The sequence below is a fragment of the Bos javanicus genome, chromosome 27 (genome assembly GCF_032452875.1).
Source record: "Bos javanicus breed banteng chromosome 27, ARS-OSU_banteng_1.0, whole genome shotgun sequence".
In the NCBI taxonomy this organism is placed as follows: Eukaryota; Metazoa; Chordata; class Mammalia; order Artiodactyla; family Bovidae; genus Bos; species Bos javanicus.
In genome coordinates this window covers 25,032,688-25,051,519 of record NC_083894.1, presented here as the reverse complement: position 1 = coordinate 25,051,519, position 18,832 = coordinate 25,032,688, and the positions used below count along the sequence as shown (strand labels likewise).

Sequence of the window (18,832 nt, the reverse complement as noted above, 5' to 3'; positions counted from 1 at the left end):
TCAAAATAAAGTAGCATCACAATTACTATTAGGAAGTGAATGAAAAGAAGCAGTGCTAATGAAATTGTTTCAGGAAAGTTACAGTGGGAAATCCAATTCTGAAAATAAGTATTTCTAGATTAGGAGAATTTCACTTTCTCAACTATATACACACATTTTTGGTCTCAGAATTAGTTAAGAATGAACTTTTCAACATTTGGTGGTCACTCACTATGTAAAATCAGTTTTTAACAATAAAAACATAAGATATGGTAGAAAGTATTATTCGACTTTATTAACCTCACTCACAATGTTGAATACAAATGCAAAATTAAGTAGTGACCTTGAAAGTCTAATTCAAAGCATGGTTTCTTAGATTTAAGAAATAGGGCAGATATGTCACAAGAGGGAGAGGAACCAAAAAACCAAATCCAAGACCTCAATGATTTATCTATATATTATAAACTTCAAGCTGTAGCCCTTATATTCCTTTAAATGAGATTTTCTTTTGACTTTCCATTGACCTCATCAGTAACAGAATTTTTAACCAGATCTTATAACCTATCACGAGACTTCCAGTTATAAATTAAAGAAAAAACAAAAAACAAAACACAGACAGATATGTTTACTAAGTTCTTTATGAAATTTACCACTCACAGCTCATGTTCACAAATAAGCTTCAAAAATCAAAAGGACTGTGATATTCTTAAAACCCAAAGGCTAGTAGATAAAGGCCCACCTTTCGGATCTCTTCTGCTTTTGAAGAAATGATCTGATCTAATGATGTTACTGTAGAAATACACCACGTATTTTAACATCAGTAAGATATGACATTCAAGGGGAGAGCCAATAAACCTTTGCATTTTAAACCCAAAGGAACACATGTTGGACACCTTAAATTATAAAATTCAATTCTAAGCAGGAACTGTTACTGTGTAACAAATACTGCTCATATCAAAAGTGCTGGTGACAAGGAATTCAATATGCCCTCCCACGGAATCTGTTCACATATGTATGCATATACCTATTATTGTAATAAGATTTTAAATGTTTAAGGTGCTTAAATTTTGCACTGCAGGACTAATTCAATAGGTATTCATCTGCTACCTCTTTGTAGCAGCTCCAGTTACAGTGAGTGATCCACAGGCAAAAGGGCAAAAATGCTGTTATTTTCTGGAATGTGGCATTTGTGGCGCTGGAGTGCCCTCTATTGGTAGTGAAGAGGACACACTCATTAGCTGCCCCGCATGCATCTTCTCGTTAACCCGGAGTTCACATCCATCCTGCAGCATTCGAACTGCTATTCGTGCAATGTTCTTAGAGTCATCAAGACCACTGTGGGGCCGCCCGTCGTAATCCATTCCGAGTTTTTCAAGCATTATTGTCAGCTTAGTTTGGCTTCGAGGAACCTGAAACACGAACAGCTCAGTGAATAATTCTTTAGTATTTTGTAAGTCTCAATGAAGTGGAAAATAAGAGGCCGAAAATTAATAGTAATAGGCAAAATAGTAAAAATTTAGGCAAAGGGCAAATACTCCTAGATCAAATGAAGCAAATAAAATTCTCAGACTTAGAAAAAAAATGATCTTAGAGTTTTAAATAAAAATATACATAAACAGATGGAGTCCATAAAACAAAAAGTTTGCAGCTTGGTAACTTAATTATTTATGAAAGGAAATACATTGTTCTGAACAGCTAAGTTGAAGCCCTACTGTTTTAACACAAACTGTTTTGCATGGTATTTTTCTGTAATGTATTATTTTAATTGACTGACAGTATTTATAATTTTTATATATCAAATGATACTATCACCACAGGGAAAAGGCAGCCCACAGAATGGAAGAAAATATTTACAAATCACATATATGAAAAGGGATTAACATCTAGAATGTATAAAGAATTCTTAAAATGCAACAACAAAAAAAGCAAACAATCTGATTGAAAGTTGTGAACACTCTCCACAGTCATTAGAAATGTAAACACTGAATAATGATTATAAAGCTAATGTGACTGGGTTAGAAAGATGCAGGGAGGGGAAGGATAGGCAGGAATGGTCGCTTTTTAATGGAGCTAAATCTTCGCTGTCCACTGCATGAACTCAACAGATAACTCAGACTGAAAACTCAAGAAATAGCATAAATATATAATTTAGAAATAGGAAGGTTAATATGAGAAGAAATAGCTTAAAAAACTGCAAGTGTTTGGGAGAAATGGAACCAGTACTGGTAAGGGCCATGGGGGAAGACTGCTATTTAAGACCTGCAGTATTATTTAGTATTTTAAAAAATTCATACTGCACACACATATTAATTTTGCTAAAATTAAAAATCAGTATGAAGTGTTTGTTCCAGAAGCAAGCCATATATTTCAGTTTCAAATCTCTGTTACTAAAGATCATCAGTGGACATGGGCGTGTGCAGAATTTGGGAGATAATGAAGGAAAGGGAAGCTCAGACCATGGGGTCACAAAGTCACAAAGACTTAGCAACTGAACAACAACAATACGTATACATTTACCCTGTTTGAGTAACAGGTTGAGTGAGGAAGATAGCTTATTTTTCTAAACTCACATGAACATAACTATTTAGAATCTGATTAATAATTATATGATCTTTTTCTGTGAAAAGTCCCTAGTAAATTACAACTTTATGTACATGCAAAATATAATAAATTTATCAAGAGCAATATAATCAATATAGTAATCTTACCTTGTAAAAGTTTCCATATGACTTTCGAATATTGATCCACTTTTTGGCAAAAGGTGGATATTTGAGCCTGCTTAGCTGGCACTGAATGTTCAAGAACTTACTCATATCCCATGAACTTAAGTCGAAAGAGGAAAGAAAACTGAATTAAATACATGCCATACCATTCTTTAAAATGAGGATCTTAAGTCATTCTATTCGTTTTTATTTATACATCATCCTTCTTATATTTTACACATAACATCAAGCTCAGAAAACTAACTTCTCTTTTCTCCACAATAACTCAAAAATAAACTTCCCCTCTATCCTCTTGAGCATTTTTTCACAACTCTAAAGAATTACCCAGCTTCCTTTTAATGCCAGGTTTATCACATTAGGAAGGTCTTTGAGGGTATGCTTTGAAATAAAACAAAAACTACAAACAAATGAACAAAATACTTGAGAGAAACACAGATGATGTCAAGTAGTTAGAACACAATTTGTTCTGCCACAGTACATGCTTCTTCAACACAAACCAAGAATCCTGACTGTATCATGTGGAAACTGTGCTGCTTCATACAGTTTTTCCTCAGCCAAAGGAGTCAGAATTGAAGCAGTTGAAATCATACTCTTCAGTAAGAAAGAAAAAAGAAAACTTCTCAACTCAGCTGCTGTAATGGCAAGTGGAGTACTTTCAAGAAAATTAAAGACAAGTGCCTGCCCCCACGATCCTCTGGCTTCTGTGTACTTGTAACATCCTCTGAGGTGACTTCCATAGACCCCAGGCTGCTTGCCTGTACTGTCCAAATTATCTCTGGAGGTATATCAATTACTGTTTTTTTTAGTCCTCTGGTTACAAAATTGCATAGATTTTGAACAATTTGTCCCAGAATGCAAGGTTTTATAGAACTGCACACACCATGTTATAACAGAGATACCTGTGTAATTAAGCAGGGACACTACTCATTTATCCCAAAAATCAGTTAATAGATTTCTCAATAGGCTCATCAATGTTTTCACAAATTTCCATTTCTAATCCCTGTTTTAATCGCTCTGATGTCCATACTTGACTGTTTCTTTAACTAATGCTTATGAAGCATAGTTTCAAGCTCAGCACTACAGTAAGCAATATGGAAGATTCTCACGTTGCAAAACCTCTTGCTCTGAAAGGATTGTTAATTTCCTTGCAAACATAAATCTTACACACATAAAGTTTAGATATCAGAATATTTAGTCAGATGCCAACATGAACGGTACCTATTGCAGAGGCTGTAAGACTTCAACAGAAACATCAACATGAGTTATAATGTCTGGAGTAAAACACAAGGTGGGCTTTGAGTAATGAAGTAAATAGTGAAGGAAGGGAACCTTCCAGCAGAGAGGAAAGTTGCATGCATACACAGAGGAAGGATAAACCCCTGTGATTCATGTGTCAGCCTGACTGGAGTGAAAAAGAGAAACAGCAGGAGGATTAGGCTACACAGGTAGGGTGGGATTAGATGAGAGCCTTGAAAGCCAGACTGAAGAGTTTGGACTTTTTTGAGCAAGAAGTGTTGTGATAAAAACAATAAAACCATTTAGATTTTGCATATTAATATTTAATCTTCTTCTAGTCCTGGATCAGACTGTTATTTCTTTTGCTCCTTTCTTTGACCCCTCAGTTCAGTTCAGTCACTCAATCGTGTCTGACTCTTTGCGACCCCATGAATTGCAGCATGCCAGGCCTCCCTGTCCATCACCAACTCTTGGAGTTCACCCAAACTCATGTCCATCGAGTCGGTGATGCCATCCAGCCATCTCATCCTCTGTCGTCCCCTTCTCCTACTGCCTGCAATCCCTCCCAGCATCAGGGTCTTTTCCAATGAGTCAACTCTTCGCATGACGTAGCCAAAGTACTGGAGTTTCAGCTTCAGTATCATTCCTTCCAAAGAACACCCAGGACTGATCTCCTTTAGGATGGACTGGTTGGATCTCCTTGCAGTCCAAGGGACTCTCAAGAGTCTTCAACACCACAGTTCAAAAGCATCAGTTCTTTGGTGCTCAGCTTTCTTCACAGTCCAACTCTCACATACATGACCACTGGTCTCACATACATGACCACTGGAAAAACCATAGCCTTGACTAGATGGACCTTTGTTGGCAAAGTAATGTCTCTGATTTTGAATATGCTATCTAGGTTGGTCATAACTTTCCTTCCAAGGAGTAAGCGTCTTTTAATTTCATGGCTGCAGTCACCATCTGTAGTGATTTTGGAGCCCAGAAAAATAAAGTCTGACACTGTTTCCACTGTTTCCCCATCTATTTCCCATGAACTGATGAGACCGGATGCCATGATCTTAGTTTTCTGAATGTTGAGCTAAACCAACTTTTTCACTCTCCTCTTTCACTTTCATCAAGAGGCTTTTTAGTTCCTCTTCACTTTCTGCCATAAGGGTGGTATCATCTGCGTATCTGAGGTTATTGATATTTCTCCCAGCAATCTTGATTCCAGCTTGTGCTTCTTCCAGCCCAGCGTTTCTCATGATGTACTCTGCATATAAGTTAAACAAGCAGGGTGACAATATACAGCCTTGATGTACTCCTTTTCCTATTTGGGACCAATCTGTTCCATGTCCAGTTGTAACTGTTGCTTCCTGACCTGCATATAGGTTTCTCAAGAGGCAGGTCAGGTGGTCTGGTATTCCCATCTCTTTCAGAATTTTCCAGAGTTTATTGTGATCCACACAGTCAAATGCTTTGACCCCAAGGACTTAAAAATTTAACTAAGGATAAGGATATGAAAGGAAAACTACTGTCTGCTGTGGGGGCTCCTTCAGGAAATATTTTCTGTGGTTATTCTAAAAGTTAGATGAATAAGGACATCTTTAATCTTAAAAAGCAGATTAAGATAAATTTCCTAAATACTTACCCATCTGTTAATATGGAATATTTATACTTTGTCCCTAATTCCTTCAATTTCATCCAGTCAATGACTTTTTTCAGTACCTGAGGGAAGGTATCGGCTTTGTCTACTTGATCCTGAGGATATGAGAGTAAAACACACAAAAATCACGGTAGTTACATGCAGTCCTCCAAAATACTCAGCACACAAACACTGGAGGGACATGAAAGAACAGGACACAGTCTTATCTATGATGTTTTGAACTCTATGGTTTCTTAGGCTAAGATTCACCCAAAATTCCAATTTTAAGACAATTAAAAATTGTTTATAGCCAAATATTAGGAACTGCTTTCAACTGAAGTATATAATCGTCCCCAAATGAAGATTTAAGATCATCCGCAGGCATTCTCTTTTTTTCAGGCCTCAACCTAGTGGCTTCCCGATTCTCCAGAGGGGAGAAAAGGGGAATCTCTTCTTAGCTGAAAGCCCTGGCCCTCTACAGTGTCTCCACACCTCAAAGCTCACATCTTTCCAAAACATACTACATCCATCTTCCTAAGATGTAAATCATCCATCACATCACTTTCATACTTAAAATCCTCTAAACACTCCCCAAGGCTTTCCAGACAAAAAGACACATAAGACCCTTCATGATATAGCTCATCTCTATTACTTCAGCTTTATTTGTGACCATTTTCTCATCAGCCCATAAGACACCTGAACCATCCTGAAGCACTTAAAAGTGCTGCCCTTCACACCTGAAATGCCCAGTCATTCTTTTACATCTGTTTACCCATCGTGACTCTGTCCAAGCTCACCAACTTGAGTTTTGCCCAGGACAGTCCTCCGTTCCCTTTGTCAGAGAAAGGTCTTTCTACAGGGGCCCATGACACCCTGAGGAAACACTGACTATCAGTCTTCCTAACCATACTGTGACCACTGTTTCTTTGTGTCAGTTCCCCCAACCTACAATTGCTAAGCGAGCTGAGGAGAGACTATCCTGACTATTTCTGTATCTCTTGTAGCTCGGCAGATATTATAGCACACCCTCAAATATTTGCTGAACGAATGAATAAAGCAACTAAGTAAATGGACAAAGGGCCTGCCATATTAGAATACAACCAAAAATCAGAGACCTAAAAAAAATTACATTATATATAAAACCAGGTTGTAAACAGATATATTTTAAAACTTCATCCCCAAGTGCAGCATGGTAACTTAACTCTTTCTTCACTAATGCTCCAAACAAATGAAATGCTTAGATTCATCATTACAACACTTTAAAAGGAATGGCTGAAAAAAAATCTTATCAGGTATAAAATGTGCTTTCCTGTTTTCTAAGTATTACAAAGCAAAAGATCTTTACCAAGAAAGGAAAGTCTCACATTTAATTGTTTACAACAATAATTTTATGAAATAAATCCCTAATTTCAAAACTTCCTTCAAACTCTAGAAAAAGGAACACAGAATGATAACCTGAGTAATTCCAGTTAGATTGATGCAGAAGTCAGAAAGTTGGGTGTTAATCTCTGGTCTCACATACTGCTGAAACGTATCTTCCTATAAGGGAAGGACAGCAAATTGAAGTATTTCTATGACTTAAGATACATGACATAATATATGACAACATCAGCCACACTGGGTTGTAACCTTACAGGTGGTTAAGGCAGAGACTACAGTTTTAACAATTTAAGGATAATGCCCTATTCCCAAATTACTCTGATTTTTTAATTAAAAAATTATGTTTCACACTTTACAAACGTTTAAGACAGAACAAGTATCTGAAGTCTTCAAACCAAAGTTTAACCAGAGGAGCAAAACACTGATGATTTTGCTTATAATATTTTGGAAATGTAAAGCCTATTAATGCAACCTCTAGTTGAAGATATTAAGAGCTTTTTAAATAACAGAAAGTATGCTGAAGAAATGCCAGTTTGCAGTTACAATAAATTAGTTCAGATTCCTGCTCTCATTCACTCCTAATTAGATCTTATTTTTATATTAAGATTTCATTAAACTGAATTCTGAGTAATCAAAATTTAACTATATGACATGAAGCAGTTTAAAGCATAGTAACAGCACTGATTATTTTAGCAATGTTTAACCTCTTGAAGAAGCTTTCACGTTTGCATTCTTATTTTGTGCTCACAACAACTCTGTGAACTCAGTAAGGACAGAACTGTTATCATCAGGCTCAGATCTAAGTGCTTCTTCCTTTAGCCCAATGCTGCTTCCCTAAACCAGATCACACTAAGATACTTGTTCAAATTAAAGACAATTGGCAGCAATTATTAACACTAGGTAGCTATGAAGGAAAAGACAAAGAATATTCCTTATAATAGAAGATTAAAAATTTAAGAAAAAATAAGTGTTTACAAAATTCTTTTTACACACCTGTTTATTAAGCAGATGAATTATCAATAGTTAATAATTGTAAAAGAGTGAAAGAACAGCAAAGAACATCTGAACGTCTAAAGTTAAGAGATGTCCTTTACTTATCAGACATATTTCAAAAGAAAAAATTCTACCTCTTGGATTTCTTAGATAAATGAAGTCTATCCTTTTAAGTATCAGGATTTTATTTCATAATTTTATATGAAAATCTTAAAAAAAAAATCCAGTATCTCTTACCATTACAAGCTGGTATTATTTAACATTTGTAACAGAATGATGCCAGAGAACTAACTATGCATTCATTGACCAAATACTGAGTAATTACTTAAATAAATTACATAGTAAGTTAAAAGGTGATGAAGGTTCTTAAAAAATAAGAGTAGAAACGAAGGATCAGAAACACTGGTGTCTGGGGGTGTTCAGACTGAACAGAGAACCAGTTAGACTTTATTTAGAAGGCAAGAGTTAAGGAAGGCCTGGAAGGAAGGAAAGCCTGGAAGGATGGGTGGGAGGAAGGAAATGAGCAGCAAGATCTCTGGAGGAAAGGAATTTGAGCTAAAGTTCTGGGAGGTGAGGGGGTGGAGCATGCCTGGCATTTCTGAGAAGCAGCAAGCAGGTCAATACGCTGTAATCAGAGGTAACTAGAGGCCAGATTGTAAAAGGAATATCACTTTTATTCTGAGTTAAATGGGGACCCATAAAAGAGTTGTGAGCAAAGGAATGAAATTATATGACTTACATTTTATAAGGCGCACTCTGGTCACTAAAGGGGCTTCCCTCATAGCTCAGCTGGTAAAGAATACGCCTGCAATGCAGGAGACCTGGGTTTGATCCCTGGGTTGGGAAGACCCCCTGGAGAAGGGAAGAGCTACCCACTCCAGTATTCTGGCCTAGAGAATTCCAAGGACTGTATAGTCCATGGGGTTGCAAAGAGTCAGATACGACTGAGCAACTTTCACTGGTCACTAAATTGAGAATTGGCGGTAGGGAACAAGGACACAAGGGAAGCCCAAGAATACTGGAGTGGGTAGCCTATCCCTTCTGCAGCAGATCTTCCTGACCCAGGATTGAATCGGGGTCTCCTGCATTGCAGGCAGACTCTTTACCAACTGAGCTATCAAGGAAAGCCCTTAGACAGAAGCAGAGACTGGTTAAATGGTGAACAAATGCAGTAAACCCAGACAAGAAATCAATGGGGCTCAAACTACAGTCATAGCAATGCAGTTAAATGGCTGGTTCTGGAAACACTCTGAAAGCAGAACAAACAAGAGTCGCTGATAGCCTAGATGTGTGATGCAAAAGGAGTCAAAGATGATGCCAACGTTTCGTGATTGAGCAAGCAGAAAGACTGAGTTCCCAGCCCTCAAGCCCAGAAAGGCTGAAGATAAAACAAGTTGACAGTAAATTCAGTCTGGGACACGTTAGGATGGCTGTTTAGATGTCCAAGTAGAGATGTTAAGTGACAGCCTGGATTTTGGATAGAGGATGAGGTTGGAGATATATATTCAGAAGATACCAGTTTCTATGGAATTTCTAAAAGCTATGGAACTAGATGATAGGTGAGTTCATTAAGGGAGAAAGCATATACAGAGAAGAGGACCTGGGATTGAACCTATGGCATCCAATACTAGGAAGCTGGAAGAAGAGGAAACAGCAAAGGAAATTGTGAAAGGGAACCCAGTGAGGCTGGCAAAAATGTAGGACAATGAGGGGTACTGGCAGTCCCCTGAAGAAAGTGTTTCAAAGAGGGAGTGGTCAGTTCCACCAGGACTTAGGTAAAGGTCAAAGATGACACTGAGGAGTGATTTTAGTGGAGTGATGGGATGGAATACATAAATTACATCTATAAGTGGTGGGGATTTAAGAGAATGGGAGGAAACAGAGACAAACGTGTATATAACTTTTATAAAGAAATCTGCTATAGAGGAACAAAGACACAGGGTAGTTGTCAGGGAAGTGGCATCAAGCTAAGGCTTTTTATGGTGTGAAAAATGACGAGTTTGTATGTGATGGGATTGCAGCCATGAAATTAAAACACACTTGCTCCTTGGAAGAAAAGCTATGACAAACCTAGACAGCATATTAAAAACCAGAGGTATCACTTTGCCAACAAAGGTCCTTACAGTCAAAGCTATAGTTTTTCCAGTAGTGATGTACAGATGTGAGAGTTGGACCATAAAGAAGGCAGAGCACTGAAGAATCTATGCTTTTGAACTGTGGTGCTAGACAAGACTCCTGAGAGTCCCCTGGACTGCAAGGAGATCAAACCAGTCAATTCTAAAGGAAATCAATACTGAATATTCATTGGAAGAACTGATGCTGAAGCTGAAGCTCCAATACTCCAATACTTGACCACCTGATGCAAAGACAAACTAATTGGAAAAGACCCTGATGCTGGGAAAGATTGAAGGTGGGAGGAGAAGGGGATGACAGAGGATGAGATGGTTGGATGGCATCACTGAGTCTGAGCAAACTCCGGGAGATAGTGAAGGACAGGGAGCCTGGTGTGCTTCAGCCCACGGGGTCTCAGAGTTGGACACGACTGAGCGACTGAACAACAACGTGATGGGAACAACACAGTAGAAAGCAATGAATCATTCATGTCTAAATGTGGGAGGAGAGTAGCAAGCGCCTCATCCATCACTGAGAAAGTAAGACCTAGTGAATTATGCAAGATGATTTTTCATAACTGTTAAAATTTTTTCTTTTAATTATACCAGAATACTGGAGTAGGTAGCCATTCCCTTCTCCAGGGACTGAACCTGTAGAATTGATCCCTTCCCAACCTAGGGATTGAACCCAGGTCTCCTGCACTGCAGGCAGATTCTTTACCAGCTAAACCACTAGGGAAGCCCAAAAATACTAAAGTGGGTAGCCTCTCCCTTCTCCAGGGGATCTTCCCAACCCAGGAATCAAGCCAGGGTCTCCTGCATTACAGGTGGATTCTTTACCAGCTCAGCTACCAGGGAAGCCTTCTTTTAATTTATTGACCTTTAATCTGCTTTGGACAAGGAATTATTTAAATGGGCTGATTAAGACTATAACTAAAGAGGCTTCAAACGGCACAAAGGAAAAAATGCTGTGTATTTTAATGCACAAAGCCTCTTTATATTTATTCCCAGTGTGTGGCAACTGGGGATACCATAAAAGTGGTACCTCTGTACAGATGAGCAGTTACAATCCTTGGTCAGATTTTACAAGGCAAATGGCATTTATTTGGAGGGATCCTGTTGAACTCCTGAGCTAACAATGCATGTATGTCACATGGCTTAAAAGCCAAGGTTACAAGAGTTGTTTCACCCATAAACTTTTCATCAGAAAGCTAACTGGTTTTAAGTTGAAAGGTAATTTCTGTACCTTAGCATTTTTATAGATCAGAGTATACAGTAGTCTACTGCAGTAGTTCTCAACCTGACTACATACCAACTGAGCTTTAAAGAAAAAAAAAAAAAAAGCTGATGCTAGGGGCCCCACCATAGAACAACTAATCTTTGGGACAAGGGCCAGGCATCAGCGGGTTTTGTGTTTTTTTAAGCTACTGGAAAAGGAGAGCAGCAGACTCTGAAATTATTATAGCTCATCTATTAAGAATGAATCAAGAGCAAACAGCCCCTCTTTAGAATTCTAACTAAAACAGCAAATGGAATCCTCCACCTTACTAGTCAACCCCAGAACAGCTGCTGGTAAAACAAAAATTAAAATATAACAATTCACTTACTATTTCTAAGGTATGAGTATTCAGTAAAACAACAGGAAATTCAATTATTTCATGTATGAACTCAGGTGGGTTTCCCTCTTCACAAGTGGCTTCAAAGTCAATAATACAAATGTAATCGTAGTAACTGTCAGCACAATTGCTCTCTTTCAACATCAGCTTCTGCTTCTTGTAATAGTTTTTCAGTCTCTTCTTTAGTACATCCTTTACACCTCTATTGAAAATAAGAATAAAATGAACTCTTAAGTAATTTTACAGACAAGAATGTGAACTCCTACTTGCTGGCACTGGTTGAACACTGATAGTCACAGCCTAACTTAGCAAATGTTAGCCAAAATGAAGGTAAAGAAAGCAGGAATCAGAGCTAAGTCAGCAACCAACTAACTAAAACAGAACATCTAATACGGCATCAATATTTTCCTTCACATGTAATTTTTCATTTTTCTTGTACAGTATACAAACTATATATTGGTCTTTCACACCAGAAGCTTTGCTGGCATATACCACCTACCTAGCCCTATTGCCTTATATAATAAGATAACATACAGGATACAAAAACTGAAATTAATACTGAATTATTCTACTGACCAAACACAAATTTCAGAGAATAAAAATTCAGGCAAATTAAATTTATTATGCTTTTTCCTTGCTTTGGCTTTTTTAAGTTAGATAACTCAAAAAAAAAAAAAAATCCATGTGACCTTAAAGGTATTATGAGCCTAGTATATAAAGTTGAATGCCCCTTAGCTATTTAACTAGGCAAATTCATTTAGGAGACATCCTAAAATAAACCATGTCCAGCAGAACACTGCCACAGTCAACAGATTCTTAACTCGAATAAGATTTCTAATTTACCATGGGTAAAATATGATTTAGGAGATTCAGTTTTACAGTTTTGGTGTTTTTTTTTTTTGGCCATGCTGCGTGGCATGCAGGATAAAAGTTCCCCAACTAGAAACTGAACCTGCAGTGGAAGCTTAGAGTCTTAACCACTGGACTGCCAGGGAAGTCCCTACAGTTATTTTTAAAATATATGTTCTACAAACAGAAGGTGGGACAAGATTGTTCTAAACAGATAACTATGGTGGGTAAAGGCAGTCACACTGGTTCATCAAATAGTATGTGTTTCTTCAAAAAATCTAAAGTCCTTCATTGTTACTTGGTTGAGTCCTAGAGGGTCCAGCAAATAGAAAATGGTAGTAAAAATAAGAGGATCTAAAAACTGTAACTAATGGGAAGTGACAAGGAAGACATTTTGGTCACATCACCAATTAGTGACTGTTAGAAATCTTTTGTTTTCCTTTTGAAATTACCACTGAAGAGGAATCTTACCCATGAAAAATCCTGATAACTAATCAGCTGATAACTAATCATTACAGATGATTTTTGTCAGTGTTTTCAAGCTTTTCTAGGATGAACGTGTACTACTTTTGCAATTTGAAAGTTATTTTTAGTTACCTGGTTTCAAGCTTGAATTCTGAAAGTTTGGCTCTGAGCTCTTCCTTACTCATTCTGTTAATGCAACCATTCGTGATTGCAATTTCTTTGTAAACTGGGTCACTGAAATCATTTGCACTGGAGGTAATCAACGTAGATGTTTTTGTTTCTTGGCCATCAAGTCTACACCGTTGCTTTTTCTACAAAAAAATAAAGTGTGGGTATATACAGAGTTTACAGTTAGTATAAGCATCTTAAAGATTAAGGCCTCTTTGTGCTATATGTTCAATAAAAGGGCATAGGAAGAATAAAGATGTGTTTCTGGAACAATTTACCCTGCTGTCTTCTGAGTCGTGAGGCTTCTTACAGGAAAAGAAGCTAAGTAAAAATATCCCTGGTGCTGGGAGTCAGAACAACCTCAGGACAGAGCCCCCGGCTGATTATTTACTAGTTGCATAACCTTGGGTAATTATTTATTAGCCTCTGATCTTCAAGATGTAATAATAAGTATCTCAAATGGTATTTAGTATTGGTAATGATAAACAGTAGGTGGGAGACATCGTTATAAGGATTAAATGAAATCAAGTATATCAGGTTCCCAATGCCACACACACCATGTGCTTAGTTGCTCAGTGGTATCTGACACTTTGCAACCCCATGAACTGTAGCCTACCAGGCTCCTCTGTCCATGGAATGTTCCAGGCAAGAATACTGGAGTGGGTTACCATTCCCTTCTCCAGGCGATCTTCTTGACCCAGGGATTGAACCCACAACTCCTGCACTGGCAGGCAGATTCTTTACCACTGGCATCACCATAATGGACAAATCCATACCTACCATGGCTATCAATAAACATTACCATCACAGACTGAAGGTTAGACCTTTTCACAAACAATATTCTAAAATTTACAAATGAACCAATTTTTAAATAAACTTTCACAACATTCAACACGTATAAATGAGTGTCTTCCTGAGAATTTTTAGCCTGACTTCGTTTCACAAAGTTAACAGAAACTGGCCAATATAAAAATAAAATGGCCAGAAATCTAATCCAAAACATGTTATTACCCAAAGCAAAGATGAAAACACATTGTTTCAAAACACACAATTTCCAAAAGTTAAACACACACACACACACACACACACACACACACACACACTGAGAGAGAGAGAGAGAGATTATTCAGGAGAACTATAGTTACATTATAAATTGTTCTTCCTTTCTTAAATTAAAGTTGAGAAAGACATAATTCGACTCTAATCACACCACAGGTAACCCCCAAATTACTAAAATGTTAAGCTCCAAAGATTCATTTACAAGTTATTTTCCACATGCAATGTCATAAATATTAGGTATGTTCCAGAATTTTCAAAAATACTTTGGAGTTTACTAGTAATCTATACAAAACTTGTTAGTTATAGTTTACCATACTGTCCCCATGTGAACTTTAATTACACATTAAGGAAGGATAACCATGGAAAGGCCACAGTCTCCGAGTCAGAACCAATCCTGATGACTCAGGGACTCTCTCTCACTCTTAGCTCTCCATTTACTGTAACACACGTTTAGCAGACAGTGCTAGAAATACTCCCATCTCCTCTGAGGAAGAGGTCAGGAATTCCAATGTATGAACTGTCTGTAAAGTGAAGAATAATTATATTGAAGTTACTTGATAAGAAATGTTTTAGAAACCTTATTTCACAGATCTTTGACTTAAAGGTAAAGAAAATAATTTGCTTGCAATAATAAATTTACAATGCTGGGCTACTTTATCATTAGAATATAATCAGGATTCCTAATTCATCCTTTGTCTTTATACTTAGAGTGAATTTTAAACTCCATCTTCAATCAGGTTAAAATTTAGATTCTACACTGAACAACAGTTTGCCTACCAAAACAGATGTCTCAGTCAATTTAAGTGACTTTTCTCTTTGGTTAAGTCCTCTCTCCTACTCACATGCTTTATTTTTATCTAAAACTGTAGTTACAAAAATTACCCACACGTAAGAGGCCTCTTCTAAATATGTTATAAATCATGATTTCAATAAAGAAAGTTCTGTCTCCTCCCCTGCGTCCAACTCTAGTCCTCCTCCTTCGGTGAAGTTCAGGACACGGTCAAGGTGCAGTTCTCACAAACTTCAGTCTACACAAACTTCCAAAGAAAGTCATTCAAGACAATCCACTAAGAAGCAGAAAGTATTTAAAACCCTATATGTATTATGAATCTACAAAAACACAAGGTTAGTTTACCACGTAATACACGGATTGACAACGGCACCCTCCCCAATGTCTCAGTCCATCTGTCCAATGTCATGAAGTATCAGCCATACAATGAGGAAAGTAAGCACAGACTCCACTGTATAGGAAGGAATATTCAACTTCATGCTACTTTGACATTTTGCAATTTTCACATGTCCCAGTAAATGGTTACATAGGTTATATTATCTCAAATGAGAGTATCTTTACAATATGGAAGCAACCATGATCAAAAGAAACCTTTTCTGTGGCAAGAACATTTAGGAAATAGATGTTTTGGAAACATTTCCATTATTTTATTGCCCAAAAACCCCCTGCACATTACCTATTTTTTAAAAAAGCCTCCGAATCTACACATTAAAGAAATTAAAGGCAGAATTAAACTTGATTAAAATCCTTCCCAAAGAAGAGTTCTGATGAAATCTGAACCTACTTCATTAAAAACATAAAAATGTAATACCTATTCATTTAGGAAAACACTTTTGTTGATATAACGAAAATTTACTTAGCTGAAATCCAAACTTGCTTACTTAAGCCTGAAAACAAAAGGACTGTATCATCATTTATTAAAAGCATCCAACAACAGGTTTTTAACAAATATGACAGTCACTAAAACCAACCAGGAACACAGATTCAGGCCTTGAGTCACTATAGCTCAAAGTTTGTTTTTTTTTTAGCTCAAAGTTTTAAGATATTTAAATAAAGTAAAGTGTATTCAATCACGCTACTCTCATTAAACATAAACTTTTAAAAATTATTTTTGTACCAACTCACATGATGATGTTATTGACGGTATCTTAAACTGAAGAAGGATGGTGGAGTAGAAATGGTTCTTTAGAGAGAAGAGATACGGAGCCCTCTTTGAAAGTAGCATCATAAGGTGAACCAGATAACTGTTCCAAGACTCAGGGCAAAGAAAGCACACAAAAGACCTTTAACAAGAAAGACCACCCACCATAACACCAAGGATGGTGGCCACTGAGAGCAAAAGGGAAGAGGTACACCTAACAATGGAGGAAGGAGCCAAGTCCTGGGGCCAGCAAACTGAAGATTCAGGATGGGAGAAACCCAGTCAGATTCATGTTACTAAAGATTATTCCAGCTGCTATGTGGAGAATTGGCTGTAGGTGGAAAGAGCAGAAGTCTGGACGCCTCCTCCAACTACCCACACTACGAGGCACTCAGCATTTGTATATTAATAGAAAATGACCAGTTTTGGTATTATTTACAGTCTGCAGCTAGTCAACAATAATTATACCTATCAAAGAAGACGATTAAAGACGTTTTAAGACCGTCTTTACAACTTTGTCACTGTAGGATCTACTACTGAGCTGTCAAAATCATTAACAACATCATTCATACATTATGTTTATACGAAGCAGGAGTAAAATGGTCCAAAAACCAGAGACGAAGTTCCAGCCAACAGGCACAGTTACCTTCTGCCAAGGCTGGGAGATGGCCTTAAAGGTCTTAAGGAGTGATACACTTAGAGCTGGGGTGAGATTTCTAAAAACATAAACTACCAATTACAGTCTAGGGCTACCCGGAATGACGACAGCAACCGTGTAACCGATTGTTAACTCAGCAAGTTTAGAGCAGAATTCCCACCCAGAACGTCTAAAACCTCAGTTCGCACACTCAGTTCGTCTGGGCTGTTGACTTACTTCCAGACGGTACCTGGGACTAGAAAGGGCTCAATGACAACTATCCCCAGAGAACGGCTCCCGGAGTTGAGGCCAGGGAAGGCGGCCGGGGCTAGGGTCCCAGGGCGCACAGGCTGCGGTTCCCGCGGGAAACCCTCTTAATTCAGGGGCACGCGGGCGGATTCTCACCTCAGGATTCGGACGCTGGGCTTCGTCCCCGCACTCCGACCCGGGAGACGCGCGCCGCGCGGGAGCCACGGCCTCGTCGCCAGGCTGGAGGGTCTGCTCATCCTCCATGTCGCGTGTCACGTCAGAAGGGAGCTGCTGGAGCCTCCACTCGCTCAGTCTCACCCGGCCAACCTCGAAAGCCTCGACTTTCTCGGTTGAAAAATTACCGGGCTCGCGTTCCCGCGGCGGCGTCCACACAAACTCGAGCGGAGACCTCCCACTTCCGGGAACGTGAAGCGTCCAGACGCCGCGCAGGCGCAGTGAGCCGGCGCACGGAACGCGAGGCCTTCCGTTGACAGGGGCTGGAGAAGCGAGGAGGGAGGGGCAAAAAGAAAGATGGGAGGAGCCAAGCGGGAGGGAGGCGCGCGCGCGGGAGAAACAGAACGCTGCGGGCGCGGAGTGTAGGCTACGCCAGGTTCCGGACTCTGGTGCCTGGAGGAGACCACCAAAGGAAATGATCCATCACCATCTCCTGAGAAGTAAGCGAGGATTGCCCTTGAGAGAGGTGAATTTTAACCACAGAGAATAACATTTATAAAGCAATCTGCGTTTTCCGTAAGGCATTTAAGACGCCCACTACTGGACAAGAAGAAATAGGTCTGGAACTATTAAGAAACTGAGCAAAGTATGTGAAAATAACTGTTTTCAGACATCGGACGGCAGGCAGTTCCAGTCCTTTTACATGAAAGAAGAGAAACAAATGAGATGAGCCAGGGATGAGCCGGGTTGACCCTGGCTCTCTGTCCAGAGGCAGTTTCCAGTTTGCAAGTACAAGGGGAACTTAAGCAGAGCCTAGGGTCTCCCTGAGAAGACAGGTCTTACCAAATGAAGTAGACGGGGATTGGATTTTGGGGAGACCAAATTGGTTGGATTTTATAAGGCCGAGTTCATGGAGAAAAAGCTTCAGAAATCTGCATCTTTAACTGAATAAAAATCAGTGAATATGTTCTGTGACTATTCCACAAGGCCAGGAAAGATCATGGAGAAGCAGTAAGCCAAACAATTTTCAGAACTCACAGGACAAGGAATCATTTGAGTTCCCTGGAGCTAGAGTGGGGAGACTGTTGAATACAGTTGTTGAATGGAATATGCAATAGAGACCCCCGAAGTGTCATGCCTTAGTAGTGACTAGCCCTAGACTCTGGGGTCTAAAGGAAAAGCTATTTAGACCCTTCAAAAGCTTAAAGAGAAAATCTTAAAAGTAGCTGGTGAAAAAAGGCACATTATGCACAGAGAAATAATAGTAAGTTTTCATAGACTTCTCATTAGAAACTGTGCAAGCCAAAAGAAAATGAAATGACAACTTAAAAATGCAAAACAAATATGTCAGCTTGGAATTCTATACTCCACAGGATGAAACAAAGACTTTTTCAGACAAACAAGTCCAGGAAGGCCACATCCTGAAGCAGCACCATCCCAGCTGACCTGCAGACTATGGGAAAAGAATTAAATGCTTATTGTAAGCCAATGGGGTGGTTGTTATTCTGCATTATTATAAAAATAATTAATGAGTATAGGATCACTTCTAGGCACATGGCAGTGGGTGAGGACATATAATTCCCTAACGGCAAAAGGGACACAATTGGAAATCTACCACTGATTTTTTACTTTTGG

General features: G+C 38.6%; 1 protein-coding gene across 4 annotated transcripts; it reads right to left on the bottom strand.

Annotated features, from left to right (window-relative positions):
• Positions 1-249: 249 nt before the first annotated feature.
• Positions 250-17,442, bottom strand: ERI1 (exoribonuclease 1). Of its 4 annotated transcripts, none has more exons than XM_061404377.1 (7): positions 17,180-17,442; positions 13,112-13,290; positions 11,657-11,867; positions 7,021-7,104; positions 5,572-5,681; positions 2,688-2,802; positions 250-1,388 (listed from the first exon to the last, which is right to left on the bottom strand). In XM_061404377.1, the coding sequence occupies exons 1-7, from the start codon at positions 17,285-17,287 to the stop codon at positions 1,146-1,148; spliced, it is 1,050 nt and encodes a 349-aa protein (XP_061260361.1). In that variant the 5' UTR covers positions 17,288-17,442; the 3' UTR covers positions 250-1,145. The 4 variants fall into 4 exon arrangements, with proteins under 4 accessions (XP_061260361.1, XP_061260365.1, XP_061260364.1 ...); XM_061404381.1 differs by lacking the exon at positions 17,180-17,442 and adding an exon at positions 17,012-17,158; XM_061404380.1 differs by lacking the exon at positions 17,180-17,442 and adding an exon at positions 16,784-16,961.
• Between the last annotated feature and the right edge of the window lie 1,390 nt (positions 17,443-18,832).